The 16,553-nt window shown below is 45.8% G+C and overlaps 2 protein-coding genes across 2 annotated transcripts in view; both read right to left on the reverse strand.

The window, feature by feature from the left end:
• The window catches only part of RSPH3 (radial spoke 3 homolog (Chlamydomonas)), a 9,850-nt gene extending 9,338 nt beyond the window's left edge, over window positions 1–512 (reverse strand). The window contains exon 1 of the mRNA XM_009319159.1: window positions 508–512. Within this exon, the coding sequence (XP_009317434.1) occupies window positions 508–512 (5 nt within the window). The remainder of the gene's footprint in view (window positions 1–507) is intronic.
• Window positions 513–10,583: 10,071 nt separating this feature from the next.
• TAGAP (T-cell activation RhoGTPase activating protein) overlaps window positions 10,584–16,553 on the reverse strand; it is a 7,039-nt gene continuing 1,069 nt past the window's right edge. The window contains exons 4-9 of the mRNA XM_009319111.1: window positions 15,086–15,258; window positions 14,144–14,305; window positions 13,562–13,671; window positions 12,662–12,857; window positions 11,945–12,062; window positions 10,584–11,761 (exon numbers count right to left, since the gene is read on the reverse strand). Of these exons, the coding sequence (XP_009317386.1) occupies window positions 10,584–11,761; window positions 11,945–12,062; window positions 12,662–12,857; window positions 13,562–13,671; window positions 14,144–14,305; window positions 15,086–15,258 (1,937 nt within the window). The remainder of the gene's footprint in view (window positions 11,762–11,944; window positions 12,063–12,661; window positions 12,858–13,561; window positions 13,672–14,143; window positions 14,306–15,085; window positions 15,259–16,553) is intronic.

Below are 16,553 nucleotides of genomic sequence, written 5' to 3' on the forward strand. Positions count from 1 at the left end.
GGCGTTGTCGGGCGGCAGCCAGTCCCGTTCCCTCTCACGCAGGTTTTCCTGCCAGGAAAGAGCTAAAGCCGGAGGGGGATGTAAGGAGGACGTGCCTGCTCTCAGGGCACTGGGGTGCTTAGCGGAAAACAATCACTGTAACTGCTAACGGGTTAGCGCTTGGCAGCGCTGCGGCGCCGCTCCTGGGCCGAGGTAATGAGGGGGTTTAACCGCGAGGTGTCACCGTCCTTCTTCCGCCTCTGTACAAGCTGCTCAGGGACTGGAAGGTTTCCAGTTAAACTGGCGGTGTCTTAACCCGATCTGCAGTCCCGTTGGGGATGCAAAAATTGGCTGGGGGGATCGCAAAAACCTGTCGGATGGTGTGCTGGTGGCTTAAGTACGGGTGTCCTGAAAGGCAGCCCAAACAGCTGCACTTCGAATTTTGTTTTTTCCACACAAGTAGGGGATTTGGATACCGTAAAGGTGTTGTACGATGGGAGATAGGAGAGTGAGGTGGACCCTCGGTACGCCATCCTGTACCCATAGTGAGCTGCACTCCCTGTCATGACAAATCATGAGGACGTGTTTTCAGATGCTGTGACAAATTTCCTTTAAGAGAAACATAAAAGCAATTAAGGTTTACTGGTATAGTGATAACTCTTTTTTTTAACCTGTGTAGGAAGTGATATAAAGGCTTGATTACTTTGGCAAGACGAGTATATAAAATAATCCATGCCCTTTGTTTCTGAAATCTTTGGTTCAAATGGAATTCATAGGTGAAATACTCAGTTTCAGCTCAGTTATGTTACTGTGGCAGATGTCTGTGCTCCACGATGGCCCTGTGTAGACAGTCACAGACAAGAGAACTGCAAGTAGCAGAGAGCACTTCATAGGCCTGCAAGGCACAGGGGAAGCTGTAATAGCAAGAGGAACTTTTAGAAAAAGAAGTAAAAAAACCCCACCCCAAACAAAAAAAACCCTACCAAAAACCAAGGCCAAGTGTGGGAAGCAAGGGAATAGAGGAAGGAATGGTTTTGTAATTAATTAACAGGCAGCTGGCAGAGTCAATACAGGAATGGGAGTTGTGTTGACTACATGGTTACCAGCTGGGTGGTGGGACAAGAGGATACGGGGCTGCAGGAGCACAGTGCAGGTGTCACTGGGGTGGGAGGGGAGAGCAGTCCTTCAATATTTGCTTGTGTCTGGGCAAGCAAAGCTGATGAATGAGCAGCTCGGTCCAGCCAAGCTAGAGCACTATGGCCCTTAAATTTGACCAGAATAAGTAGAACCCTTCAATTTTGGGGACCTGACTCATATTTTCTGAAAATTTGAGTTGGGCTATATACCTGTGTCTGCTTTTGGCCTGAGGACTTGAACTCTGGGGAGACATTTCCAAGCTGTTAGGGACACGGTGTTTTCTGTTTGCATGAAAAAATAGCCACAGTATAGCCTTCAAAAACATGTACATGTCCAGTAAGGAATTGTTTGAGTATGCTTGCTGAACAACCCTAGAAATCTGGCTGGAATGGACTGGGCAGGAAGGCGGCGAGAGGAGAGCCTGCAACCACCTGAGCATGAGGAAGGATTCCTTGCCTGTTGGAGGAGCTGCCTGTTACACATCCGTTGCCCACAAATCTTGTGAAGATGAAGGTGTTGCATTGCAGGTTCATTCTGTTAAGCTGGCCCCAGCCTGGTGCCTCACCTGTTGGGTGAATTTCTCGTTCAGCTAATATGTGCACTGATTAAATGGCAGCGACTCTCCTACTTACCTCTGTGAAACACTCATAACTTCTAAGTTACCAGTTCGGTGCAAAAGCATTGCAAGTACTCTGTGGGAGAGGCAAAGGTCTCTGGTTTTGCAGGTTAGCAGACCTTTGTAACTGACAAAGCCATGTCCAGGAAAAAACTCTGCTCTTCTCCCTTGCCCCCTTTTATGTTGTTTTTTGCTAAAAATACCCCATGAGTTCTGGAACATTTCATGTGATCACAAGACTGACTGCAGCAGGAACCAAAACCGCATTGATTGTCATCAGATGGCTAGGCTGCCATTAGTACCCATAGCTGCACTCAGGATCTTACAGTCACAGTGGCTGTTTCACATTGTCTGGGACATGCACAGATCTCAGCACAGGAGGTACTGCCTGGGAAGTGGGCCTGCTAGCGAGGAATGAATCAGCGCCCATATGGCAGCTAAGGAAGGTCTTTTGAAGTGCCTTCAGCTGACTTGAAAGCTGCAGAGCAAGGGCTTTGTCTCCTTCCAGGTTTGCTGGGGGTCTGTTAAAATGCTTTGGAGCCACAGACAATGTTTTTTTTATTTTCATGAGAATTTCCTGGCATTGTACCGTGCCTTATGGAATGCTCCTTGGCAGTGGGCTTTCTGGATGTGAAATGAGTTTATTCACAGCAAAGCAAGCGTGAAGGTGTCAGCATCTAGTAACAAAAGATGTGCATCCACCATTTCCTCCAGCATCTGGAATGCATTCTGTAACTGCTGAATGACATCTTGAAATACAAGATGAGGGGTCTACAGTGCTGAGACTGGGTTTTCCTGGGGCCCTAGCTTGGATGTTGCTAGCTTGGGAGACTCTGTGCCACAGTGCATTGAATAATATGATGCTGAGCAGACTAGCTGTGTCCAGTTTCCACTATCTTAACTTTCTGCAGCATTGCATAATTAAGAAAGGAAGGAGGTTTACAGAGGCATTTTGGATATAGACAATGCTTAATTATCAAGGAAGGACATGGAGGGGCATATTGCCTTCCCAGAGCATTGCCTTCTGTCTGGAGAGGACCATGGCTGCTTTTAAAATTACTGGAATGCATCCCTGATGTAATACTGTGTAATTACCTGAAATTTGGGTTAGATTTCGTTCTCCACGGTCCTGAGATGGAATTCTAAGCTGTGGTTCTTACCCCTCTGGGTCTGCAGATAAAGGGATGGAGCTCCCAGTCTTGGAAGTAACTCAGTAAATACTTGAGCTCAACTTGAGTCCCTATGGTGACATCAACTCTTTTTAAGTAGGGTTGTTAATCTTGATATGTATTTATGAATAGAAAAAAATGCAGATCCTATCACTCACATCTTCAAACCCAAATTATTAAACTTCCTTTTCTCCGTAGCAGCACAGCTTCCTTTTGATGCCAGTCCTGAGCTTGTGGGGTTGGGCAGGACTGGGAAATTCCAGTTCCGAAGGCCTTCATTTCTCCAACACTAGTCAAAAAACAGATTTTATTATTCATGATTTCCAGCCAAAATTAACAATCCTGCTTCCCCCTACAACTTCACGTCTGACTCTCAGCACCATTTTCCCCAGGTTCCCTTCCCTCCATGTCCCTCACAAGCTTTGTTTTTCAGTGTGACAAGCCTGCTCTCAGGGCTTGCATTCTTGCCCTGTGCCACCGTGGGACTTCAGAGCCAGTGACCGGAAAGAATTAGGGGGAGGTAAGAAAGCACCTTAGAGGGTGGAGCAGTGCACACTTAATTTTAAACTACCATTCATTAAACTGCTAATTGGAAAATCAGTTGTTGGTGACCTTCCTATTTAAGCTCAAACAGACTGTGTGCTGCTAATCCCTCTCCATCCCCTTCTTACCTCTCTCTTCCTTGAACAGGGCTCTCCCAGTTGTCTTCCTTTTGGTCCAGGAAGCTCTGCCTTATTTTCCATCTCCCTGAATTGAGGGCAGTTGTTCAACTGCACTAACCTTGCAGAGTAAGAAACAAGACTGATCTGCTTCTGTTGCCCCTTTACTGTAGCCTCAGTGTTTGTCCATCTTGAAATAAATTGCTTTTTATCACATCTCTGGAAGGCAGAGCAGTATCATCTGTGCTTTAGTGCAGTTAAACTGCACAGTCCAAGAACTGCACGGGGCAGGAGGCATGTGGAAAAAGCAGACCCTGATGTTGAATAACCTAACTACAAGTCTCCAGTCTTTATCTCAAGACCATCCTCCCTGATCACCTATGGATAACTAGTGACTGCTCTGCTCTTTCACACACCCAAAGACTTCTCAAATGCCATGTCTTCTGGTGTCTGTAGCTTATAGGATGGGTCTGCATATTGTATCATGTAATGCTGTGTACTCCTTGGAGTACAACGCTCTGTGAAGTTCTTGAATGATACTGTAGTTGCTTTCTTACCTCCTGACCAGTTGTGCTAAAGAGAACTGGTTGGTGAATCGCAGGCAAAGCTGTCTAGCTGCCCTTGCTGTGTGAAGTCACAGCTTTATGATGGGGAGATAGAATTCACACCTGGAGGAGTGGGGGGAAAAGTGAGTGCAAAACCTCCCTCCTCAGTGCACAGAGGAAGTAGGCAGGGCTATGCCCTATATATGATGAGGTTGAACTGCACAGCCCAAGACTGTGCAGCAAGCTTGTGGAAAAGCAGACAAATCTCTAATCTTTATCATAAAAGCATCTTCTCTGATCTTGGAATCTGCTTGGGTTTGGCCTTAAAATTTTTTAAAAATACATTTTTATAACTTTCAGCATGGCCTGTGTGATACTGAAGGTGCAGAGTTTGAATTTGGACTGTAGCATCTGTCAAGGAAGTTGGTGGGAGGTTTGTGGGTGGTAGGAAGGAAGAGTTTCAAGCAGCCGTTGGATCAGTTCTGTAAATAGCTGGTTGGCTAAAGAGCATGTTTTGTTTAGAAAGTGTGAAACCCTTCATAGAAACCTTTTCATATTGTTATCCAGCAGAGGAAGCAGAGCTCAATGGAGTCAAACCCTGTTTGGGACTGGTGAACCATTTGTTCAGACTTATGTGCTGGCACCTCAGGTTAGAAACAGAAAATAATCTGTGGTTTCCTCTCCCCTTGTAGAAGAACATGAAGAATTTGGAATGAGCTTTGCTCAGAAGTGAGATTTAATTGGGTATATTTATCACAGCAAATGGAAAAGACTGATTTAACACAAGAAAAGTGATGCATTCTATAGAAAAAACTAGATAATTAGCATTTCTGAGTAACAAAGAGACATAAAAACCAATTGTTCACCCAACATCCACGGAGACTTGCAGTTGGCTATGTATATGAGAGTCAGCTGTGCATATGAGAATTGTATCACTTCTCCAACAGTGGCTGCCCTTTTCCCATAGATTTGTCTCTCTATTATTGTCAGACTTTTTATTTAAAAATTTGCTTCCTCTTCTGAATTTTTAGCCTTCAGAAGTTTCTCTGAAGCTTTCACTCTGTTCTGATGACACATGCGATAAGGACTGACTGCTAACAAAATTCAGAGAAAAATGTAACCAGAGCGCCTAACCAAGGTGGGTTTCCTTTTCCTGTAGTCAGAAATTGTCCTCGTGGAGACACGATAGCCACAGTAACTGCTATCTGGCTAATGCTAGCAGAGTAGCAGCATGTTTTAATCACCTGAATTTTGCAGCTGGATGTGATCAGTTATAGACATGAAATGCTTGCTGGATTGGACAGCCAACCAAGCCAACTTCAAAGTGAACTTGGTTAACTTCATGGCTGAGTTTCCAAGTTAACTTGGTGAATGAGTTTCTATGCTGCTTTCCATCTCAGACAGGCATATTCTGCCATGCAGAGGGAATGCGTACCAAGAAAACAGCTTTTCATGCCTGCTCCACACAGCTCTTTGTGCCCCCTGAGTTTGCAGAGCAGTGGAGAAGCAGGCCTGCTGTCTTGAATATGTCTTAGCAGGCAGGTGAGATGGCTCGTGTACCCATTATCGAAGACATGCTTTACATTGAACAGAAATGTAGGATTGCATGAATGACACTTGAAAACATCTTCTTTTCCTGTGAGAGGGAATAAATTAATGGATTTAAGGGAAGAAAGATAATGTTATTGTCATGGAGTTTTTGGCAGTGAGCCACTGGGGGGGGGTTCTTGGCCTTTTTTATGAAGAGGCTCCCTTTGTAGGAATCCTGTGGGAAGAAGGGTCTCTGGAGACATTCAGGTGGCAGAAGGATAAGATTCCTGACAACCATAATCCATCTTCCTCTAGGGAACCCTTGAGCTTGGAGGTCCTGGAAAAGAGGCACTGGAAATCAGTGGCTCCTTAACTTGAGAACTCTCTTATCTGCTGTAGGGTATCATTCAGGATCCTGGGCTGCCTACCTATATTTGTTGAAAGCCCACTCCTGTGATAGCCAAGCGCTGTAATCTCTTGGCCTCACTATGGCAAAAATTTTGTTCTCTGGGTCAAGAGACCTGCCTGGGTGCACTGGGAGGCTGAAATTGTCACTTGCAGTGTATGGGTGAGGAATGAGTCAGCCCAGGAATAAGCAGTGCTGGTGTGGTGCTGCAGCAAACCACCTGCTCTCCCGTGATGGGTCAGCACCAAAACCAGAACAGGCAGTAGAGAAATAAGAACTCCCATTCCCAGACTAAAAATAACACAGACGGAATTTTTGTCTGCTGTGATACTTCTTCCTGTTGTAGTTGGCAATATTTGATAGCAGTATTACAAGACGGAACATTATGGTAAAAATGGTCTGTGTGGAACTCCCTACAATATGTAACTGAGTTATGAGGCAGTAATTTTATCATTAGCTTTTAACATTAGTATTAGCTTTTTAACGTTAAAGTATACATAGTCCAAGCAGGAATCCCAAAGCCATCCATTTTGGCTTTAGTGCTACAGGAAAATAGAGAGATCTATTTCTAATCAAAAGGCTGAAGAGATACAATCCCATTACAAAAAATTTCCCGAGTTCTTGGCTTTATTTTAGGTGTCAGAATTGTGGAGCACAGTCACATCCTAGAGTGGTTCAGTCCCAACAGAAACAGAGTTCTGGGTGACAAACAGGATGCCCTACCTTCCCTAATACTAGCTGTTGACTCCAAGTGATGTTTGTCAATGCAGGGCATGCAGTCTTGTCCTCCATTTACTTAATGTGCAAAGAAGATTGCAAATCCTGTTTCATCAAACTAGATACAGTGTAAGAAACTCTGAAGAGCCAAGTGCACCTGAAAAAAGAAAGCCAAGTGTCTGTGTTGTAAAGAAGTAAATGCTAAGACTGTGCAGAAGAGGAGACACAGGCTCACATAAATACTTGCATACAGATGACTAAATGTAAGTGTCTATGTCTGCAGTCTGCACCTAAGTGTCAGTCCGAATGTTTGTGAAACTTGCAGGCATGGTATTTCTTTCAGCCTTCACTAATGCTTGGCCATAGAGTTGATGACAATGTGCTTTTGCTGTAAGTTGCTGTCCTAATTCAAGTGGCAGAGAACAAGAGTTTGCAACTACCTAGTGCACAACATGGGGAAAGAAGGAGAGGAGCATGTTGCTCCATGAGGAGCTCCTTTGCTCTTCTGTTGGCTCTTTCAAATCCTAGAAATTCAGACATAGCCACACATCCAAAGCCCGGGTGCTCGGCTAGGCAAGGCGTGTTGGGGAATGCCAGAATTAAAACTTTCTCCTTTGCTGCACAACCTTGGTTCCTCCCCAGAGCAGGTGCATCCTGTGGGGAAGAACAGAGTGCATCATGTGATTGAAAACAACAGCAGGATGCAAACACAAGGAACTGAATTCAGGCTGCACTAATAGCCTTAATTCCAGCATTGCCTTACACAGCAATGGCTTGGATCTTCTGCTTTAATATTGTTTTTTTCCCTCTTTCAGTCTTATGTGTCATGTATGTTTAGAGTGTTTTCATGAAATTTAATTAGAAAACTGGATGTGTGAAGCAAGTGATGCAATCCTGATGATGGAGTAACCTGTGGAGAATAGGAGGCTTGCTGTCATCATTCAACTCTTGTGCCAAATAAGTCAGCTCCAGCTGACTCAGCTGTAAATGGGTATTTGATCTTTCTGGCTAAGGAGTCAAAGACAGCTTTGACAAAGGCACTTAGATAATTCACTTGTTGAATATAGCAGTTAAAGGGCCTTACTCTTGGAGGTCAGGATAGTTGGGCTGGATACTTGAATGTGGTACGGGTGGGCTGGTAGCATGATAAAGCTGTTTTCTGAGCTGTAGGTAGATGAGTAAGCGCTAAAGCAAAGCGCTCTGCTTTCTGTGTCGTTCTAGTCTTTTGAGGCCTCCTAAGTGCTTATATAAAAGAGAAATCCCTTGTGTGAAGGGAGGAAATGTGGCATGAAAATAATGCTGACTGAACAGGCAAGTCTTAAGAGATGGAGGAAGAAAAAAGTTATCTGTCATGAGGGAGTAAATCTCTTTTGGGGTCCGTTTACATTCAGATTTTGTTTAATCATGGTGCTTCCTGGACTTGAAGAAATGCAAGAACAAGGTAAGGGGGACTGGGCCGCTCTTTCACCTTACCCCTTGTTTGTTAACAGTGTGTACAGCTCCTCTCTGTTGCGCTCATCTTCCTTTTTGTCCCTCTATTGAAGTGCCTTAAAAGAAATTCTAAATGGACTTTCTTATCCAGGAGCTGGAAGATTTAGACTCATCTATATTGAACATTTAGAACCCAGGTAAGCTTTCTGAGTGTGACTGTCATGTCTGCCTTAGGACACCTTGGACCTAAAGAGAGACTCTCCTCATCTCTGGTGAAGTGACTGTGCTTATTCTCCACGGGTTTTCTGGTGTGGTTACAGGACAGGAAACAAGCAGTTCCTTTTCTTGGGATCTTTAGTCTTGTCACAGTCAAAAAGAATGAGTCACTTACCAAAGAGGTAGCCATGTTGTTGTTTGAGTACATTTTGAAGTTTGTTTTCTGTTCTGTGGCTTCTGAGCCTTTCCACTGCACGTGGATTATCTCTTCACACTTGTTCTGCCATGAGGGCAAGACACTTGTGTTTTTTACAAAAGAAAGCTGTCATTCCCACTTGACACAGGACAAGAGGCAATGGGCACAAATTAAAATACATGGAATTCCATCTGAATGCAAGGAGACACTTTTTCACTGTGAGGGTAGTCAAACACAGGAACAGGTTGCCCAGAGATGTTGCAAAGTCTCCGTCTGTTGAAATATTCGAAAGCCATCTAGACATGGTCCTGGGCAACCCGCTCTAGTTGACCCTGCTTGAGCAGGGGGATTGGACAGGAGGATCTCAAGCCTCACCTATTCTGTGATTCTGTGACTCAGGAGTTGCAGATTCCAGAAAATGGCAAGTGCCTTTTGCAGCTGGCAGCAGAGCTCTCTCACTGAGTTGCTTGGAAGCAAAGTGCCACTGCTTAGGGGGCTGGGTGAGGTGGCATTTCCTCTAGTTGCAGCCTCCCAGTATGGTCCTTCTCACATCATTTCTCCTGTCAGGCCAGGTACTCTCCTTCTCCTTTCTCTGTGTCCTGGAACACCTACACCTGGAAAACATCATACCTGAGATGCTGGTATGCTATTTTCTAATCTGCTCCACTTTTGGAGCAGCATCACCTCTTTGCAGCTCCCTCTCCACCCCACTGGCAACTGCTGTGATGTGGCAGTGTAACTTGTTTCCCCGACAGGGAGGCATTTGTTCCCAAAATCTAGCCTGCAGCCTCGTACAACAATAGTAGTGATAGCACTGGTCAGTTACTTTCCTTGTGGCTACTTAGATATGCCATGTCATTCGAGCAGACCTGCAGTACCTGTAGAACAGTATAAAAGTAGGTACAGTACATGTAGGGCCTGGATGTTTTAAAGACAGACAACGGACAGTTTAGCATTCATGCAGAAAAATGTTTTATTGTAGTGAAGTTACACAGGAGAAAAACAAAAGTCTTCCTGCTCCTGGTTCAAGGCTACGCAGAGCCATAAAAGGGGAGGTAAGTGCTAACCAAAACAAGTTCCTACATCTAAAAATACATTGCACTTCCAGTCATTTTTACAAGGTTATAAGGACACCACCTGGTATTTTCTTTTTTGTCTTTTTTTTCTTTTTTTTTTTTAATGAGCTGCAGCTTTAACTATTTAAAGCTGGAATCCAGAATGTTTCCTTACGGGAATTCTTGTTGTTTGGGTTCTTTTCCCCTCATAAAAGCAAACCTGAAGATACTCTTTCTTTCTACTTAGCCTGTCCAGTTTATTTAGACTAAAAGCGGGGCAGGCCACATGAGGTTTACTTGATACATTCCCATAATGACCTTGCAGGGCTTTGGTGGCTCTAAACCCAGGCTCGATATACAACACTAATGCTGGTTAGTGGCCAGATCATTCTCATCACCAGCAAGCAGGAAGAGGGAATGGCAGCAGGTACAGGGGATTTGTGGAAGAGTGCTGAAGTGGCCTTGATGACAGAACAGCTTTTCCTCAGTTGGGGTAACTGCCAGCCCACTTCTTAATGCAGAAAATCAGCAAAGCATTGCATCAGCCTGGCGCACACACGTGACAAATGGCATGGAGTCTGTGACCATACAGAAAAGAAAAGGAAAGGACCTGCCAACCTTTTAATTGTCCTTTCAGGGATACAAATACAACGCTGTTTATCAACTACTAACTATTTTTCACACACAACAGGTTATGTACAGCATATTCACTTCCATTTTTACATAATAATACACAGGTCTTCCCCACCACCACCTCTTGTGGTGAAAGAATGTGACAGACACTTCAGGAGAGCCTCAAGGAAAAAAAAGTTCATGCAGAGCTAGCTTATTCTTGGTCTCTTGAAAGTAAAATCTTACAAAGGATGAGCAAGATGTCTATTTTTACAATATTTACTTTGTACAGTGCAAAAAGGAGGGATAGGCTTTTTAAACATAGGATTCCTTAGCATACTGGATCTGGTCTACCTCAAAAACTGGCTGGCTGCACCTCCGAGCCACATACTCAAGTTTGTTCTTTTGACAGGATTCAGACATGGCTCTCAATCGGTAGACTCCCGGGGTCACGGGTAAACTCACGCGGGAGTTTATTCCCACAGTGACACTGAGGGTTTCAGTTTCCACATCCGAATCCTTCGCTGCAGAAACTCTGCCACTGGGTAGACCCCTTAGAGCCGTATATGCTGTGTCCTGTGCACAGCTGCTGCATGGATGAGTCGGCAAAGCATCCTGGTTTGACACCTTTAATCTCATAGTTTGAACCGTGAGATTGTGGGAGGGAACTTTAGTGGCCAGGCAGTTTTTAGTAGCCTCTTCGTAAGAGGGTGGTCTTCCAGGATTCCTCTGGTCTACCTCTCTGAACACTTCATCAGCTGACCTGAAACGGGGCCTTTGCTGATACTCCACAGGCAACGGTTTGTCATCATCAGGGCTGTTCTCCTGGACGACTCTGCAGGAGAACTGATCTTCTTTCTTTGTGAAGCTGTCTCTCTGAAAACCCATGTTTTTTCCAGGCCCCCAACTCTGGGTCTTTATTAGTGTTTTCCTGCGGTTTGCAAAAGAGAACGACATGGAATGCTTTTTGATCTCTCTGCTAGGCATACTGCAGTCTTCAGTGGCCTTGGTGGAAAAGGACTGGGGCCTATTTAAAAAGGTTTTTTTGGGACTAGAGGGCGAAACTACTGGGGAGCTGGTGAAGACTGAGCCATCAGAGCTCTCCAGGGAGCAACTGGAGGATGTTTTGGGTAGAGAGTCAGTCGATAATTGTGAAGGTAAGATTGCAAGCTCTTTCTCCAGAGCCTCCAACCCTAGCTGTTTCTGCTGAACTGGAAAATTGTCCTCACTTTTGTTTAGCTTCTGTTTCCTTATCCTGCCTTCAAGGCGGTTCTGGAAGGACAGATCTGGCTCCGAGTACCTCCTGTCCATCATGCTGATGTCATTTCTGAAATTAGTCAGTGAAGGGGCAGAGATGCGTGTTGGGTATCTTCTGCTCACACTAGTGCTCCTCCCTTTGGGCTGCTCCATCTGAGAGGTATGGGGGCTGCCTTCAGCTTCAGGATCTGGACTGTCATAGGCAGAGTCGTTCTGATGAGCAGCACATAGGTGCTCTGTGGGGAGAAAGCACGTTAGTTTTTACTGACCATCTGAGGATGAAAGGGAACAGAAGAGCACTGCAACAGTGTTTTGAACCCTCTGCAACTCTCTGCGTTTCCACAGATGTATTCCCATATCAAATTAAACAATTTGGCCCAGTAGCCCCAGCCTCTGACATCCCCAGTCCGTTCTCATACCTGTGGAGCTGTCTATGTGTTCCGGTGACTCCTCAGCCGAGGCACAGACAGACAAGGCAATGTCCTCCCCAAATATTTCTAAGCAGTTGTTTATGAGGAACTCCACCAACACTGTCACCTGCACACAAAACACAGTTTATTTCAGTCAAAAGGGCTGAAAACACATTAAACAGTCTTTCCTGCTCCTGCCTGCTGTCTTTGTATGAAGGGCAGCACAGAGCAGGGTGGCTTCTGCCAAAATCATAGAATCATAGAATACCAGGTTGGAAGGGACCTCAAGGATCATCTTGTCCAACCTTTCTAGGCAAAAAATACTAGCTTAAAGTCAGAGGGTGAGACCACTCTGGAGGATGAGGCCTGATGCTGCAGCCTAATTGATCTGCCCCGATACAAATAAAACGCCATCAGCCACAGCTTCAGCCTCACTGTCCAGAGGGCCCGCGGGTGGCAATGCCCACCGGGTGCCCCTTGTTCTCTGTGTGCAAAGTATCCAGGAGCTGTGATACGACGTAGGGGACTGCAGGGCAACCGCTACTTTTGCTCAGAGGAGGCGAGACGAGGGGCAGCCTTGCCCATCACATTGCAGGCACCTGAGCTGAGGGGCATCCCCGATGTCCAGGGGCGCTGTGTTGTTCAGCTTTTGCAATGGCAGTGGGACCCCTATGGATGGCTCTGAGCTGCCCCGAAGGGGGTGGCTGCTTGGTGAGTTCAACGCACCTTGTCATTCATCTCCTTCTGCACTTCCAGCGGCAGCGTGTTGTCCGTCTCTGGGCTCAGCATATTTGGGCCAACGCAGATGGCCAGATTGCTGGAGTCCATCCTGTTGGTCTCGGCGTTCTGGCTGATGTGGTGGAGCAGAGACAGCAAGTGCTTGAGCAAGACAAGGTTTGGTCTAGGCAGTTTGTCAGCCACCCTGCATGAACGCAAACAAAATGTGACGTTAGTTCATGGTGCAGCAGCCGCTACTTCTTTATTTGAGCAAGTCTCAATTAAACTCAGAGAGATGACGCTTCCTCCAGAGAGAGGCATGCGTGTGCTTTTTTCACTGCTTAGCAGAAGTATCATTCAGAAATCCCCAACAGCAGCTGAGCATGTGGTTAATTATAAGATCTTGAATTACAAGGTCTTGACTGAAAGGCAAGCGTTACAGCAGTCCACGTCCTTGAGTAGATGAGATGGCATCGGGAGACGTCACTGGAGGCTTCCCAAAGGCGCGTGAAAGCCTGCGGTTGCGCTGTGCATCTTTCAAAGCACTCCCAGTCAGCCTCCACATCTGCTCTTTCTAAAGAGCAAAACATGGCCGTGGTCTCCACGTGCCCGCCTTCGCCGCCAGCAGATGTGAAGGCTCCCTGTCCCACAGCACAGTGACTGCGTTAGCTGAGACGCTGCAGCCTCTCTCCTCTTCCTACGCTAGTCGTTTCGTAGGGCAATCTCAGATAACTTCAGGAAGTGCTGCTACTAGGGCCCTCTAGACCAAACCCCACGGAGCAAATAGCAAGCTGATATAAATGACAGGCTTTTAAATGAGATGCTCAATTTCAAAAGATGTCATTGGCCCCTACCAGCCACCCCATCACATTGGGGCTGATTGCAAAACTCCCTGGTTGCAAAACTTACTCTTTCAATTCTTCAGTTTTTTCCTGCTTGCTTGGCTTCTCCAGAGCTTGCATCCACTTCTCATAGAGGTCGGCCGACAGGAGTTTGGAGGGAATATTTCGGAGGAAGTCCTGCAAGGCCATGAGATTTAGATGAGGCTTTGGAGACTACCCCTGAGCACAGAGGGAGCATCACTGTGACATGGGCTCACTAGGAGGCAGGCTGGCTTGAGCTACCTGACCATCAGCACTGGCAGAGCAGTAGGGTCTACAAGAACATGCCAAGTACACTTGCATTGGGGTAGTAACAGGACTCAGCTCTTAGCTGCTTTTCATTCACCCATAAATCTCAGTATTCCTCCCTGGGGAGGATGCTGAGGAGGAGGATGAAGTGAGCTTCCTGTGGGCATGCAGGAAATCAGCAGCACAAGTGGGACTGAAAATCAGGTGGAAAAGAAAAATGCCAAACTTTCCTAAGCCTGAAACATTTAGTCTGGCTTTGCTCTGGCTTTAGCTTGGAGTCCCACTCCAAGGTCAGCTCTGGGCACTGAAGTGGGTGCAGATTAGCAACGCCCTCCCACCGCTGCACGTCAGAGGAGCTCACCTTCAAGACCACTGCCAGCAGGTGCACAGATTTGCTTTTCAAATCAACATTCCCGCCTTTGTTTAGGTCCTCCTTCAACTCCTTTCGTGCTTTCTCATTGGCAGCTTTTCTGAATATCCCTTCAGTGGAAGGTCCTTTCATATACAATATGGCTAGGAGATCCTGCACGGAAAAAAAACCAGACAGGAATGGGAGAACAGTTACTTGGGTGAAGGAAGGTCCTTTAGCAAGTGAACATTTCTTTAGAAACAGAAAAAAAACTGTCTGGAGGTACACTGTGCTCTAATTAGGTCTGTATCTGTTTCTTGCTCCGAGTAGATTACATGGGCAATAACCTGATTTTCCCCCAGCCCACCCTCTTTTTGGACTGGTGAATTCTACTAACTTCAGTGGAGTTGTCCCTGCTTCCTTCCAGAAGGAAACAAGGGATAGCTTAAGTCTTGGTTCAAATCCCCTCCCTCCCAAGCCAGGCAAATATTGCTTAGAAGAGACAAAAGCCTGTCTATTGAAAAAGCCAACTCAGTGGGAGAACTGTCACAAGACTGTTTTTATCCAGAAGATAGTGTTTAGGTATTTGTCAGTGGCAGTCCATAGCTGAACACTTTTTTCAGGGAAATACAGAAATCCTTGGAAGTTTATGCTGTTGAAATATTCATTGAAATGACTTCTGTAGAATCACAGATGTTTATACTAAGGAGCAGATCTTCTCCTATTCCTGGTCCTGGGTTGTCTCCACTCCAAGTTACTTCCAGTGCAAGCTGGGACAAAACCCACAGACCTGACCCTTTCTACATCTGGGATGGGCCCTGAGCTTATCAGAAGTGTGTGTGGAGGGGAAACACCAAAATCACTCATCTCCTGGGTGCTGCAGCACAAGTACAGGGGATCCTGCCTCATACTGGAAGCCAGAGGTATGATAACTGTATCGCCAGGCTTGCTTACCTGCACCGGCTGGGGCAATGTGTCATCTTCTCCACAGATAATTGCCAGAGGCTGGCCAAACAGAGTGATTTTGGCACCTGAGTCTAGCTGCCCTGGGGAATTCCCATTGGTTGAGCTTCGTCTCAGAGTAAATGACTGCGATATCCCCTTCTTTCTTTTCTTCGTTCCATCTGCTGCAAGCAAAAAATCAATTTTTAAAAAAAAACAACAGAGCTCTATGCAGCCATTCATCTGTGTGTGGCACAGAGATGTATGTTGAAACAACTCAAACTATATGGGGAGAAACTGAAAGACAACTAAGTGGTTACTAAGGAAACAACCGCCTAAACTGTAAAATTGTGACCATGCCTCTAAGGACACCGCCTTTCCTGTTTTTGGGTGGTTTTTTTTACATTCTAGTCAGTGTTTCTTCTTAGACAGTGGGAACATACAAGGCACAGAAATAACATAATTTATAGAGATTTTTGATATTGCAGTGGTTTCTGTGATAACTATCTAAGGCAGATATGTCACTTGGGCAGCTGGCAATGACAACAATTTTCACTATGCAGTCTGACTGTGCCCCAGCCTTAGGGCAAGAGTGGAACTAGGGGCTCCTGCTTTTCAGCCTCTTTCACAGGCTGAAATGAAAACACACGGCTCCAGCTCTGCCAGTTTCGGAGCCAGCTCTAATGATAGTGGTCCTGCTAGAGCTAGTGCTTGCCCCCTGCAAGCCAGCCAGCCAGCCAGTGGAAGGTGATACTTGCTCCAGAGGATGGGAGCATGGCAGTAGGGCCTCATTGGCTTCAGAATTTCATGGTCAGAAATCTCTTAGCGTGGGTTTTGCATCTGCATCTTAAAGAGGAGGGTGTGCTAGGAATTTGGAGATGATGGTTGTATTGGGATGAGGTGTGGCTTTTTTCCCCTTTCAGAAACAGTGAGAGAAGGATCATTTTTGCTAGAAAGCTTTCTAAAGGAGTTGTCTTCTGCAAATTTCCTACAAAGGACTTGCCTTCTACTCTAGAATGAAGTTGTCTTACACAGATGAGAAGTTCTCAGGACCTGTATTTGTGGCTTAGCACAAGTCCTTGGTAGGGAGGTGTTAAAAGCTATGAGAAAGTCACCTAACATAATGTCATATAAAATGTTTGCTTCTGATACTCCTGAAAAATGGTCTGATATGATGGTCTGCTCCAAATCTGACCCTGCTCTGCTAATGGTCTCCGCCGGGTTGTTTACAGGTGCCGAGGTTTTGCATGGTGAGAGAAAACAAGTGCTGTTGCTGCCAAGAGGGTTTATTTGCTCTGGCGTGCAACCGCTGGTAGCTGTACTCACTTGCAGTGCCACACCTCAGTGGTGATGCTTGAGTGAGAAAGGAGCACATTTACTTCCCATCGCTGCCAGGGAACACAATGAAACATGGCTCTGAGGACCAGGGAACAGGGATACAAGACCTCTGGCACTCAGCACTGTCACCTCTGCCATTGAG

Source organism: Pygoscelis adeliae, unplaced genomic scaffold (genome assembly GCF_000699105.1).
Source record: "Pygoscelis adeliae isolate BGI_AS28 unplaced genomic scaffold, ASM69910v1 Scaffold172, whole genome shotgun sequence".
Lineage (NCBI taxonomy): Eukaryota > Metazoa > Chordata > Aves > Sphenisciformes > Spheniscidae > Pygoscelis > Pygoscelis adeliae.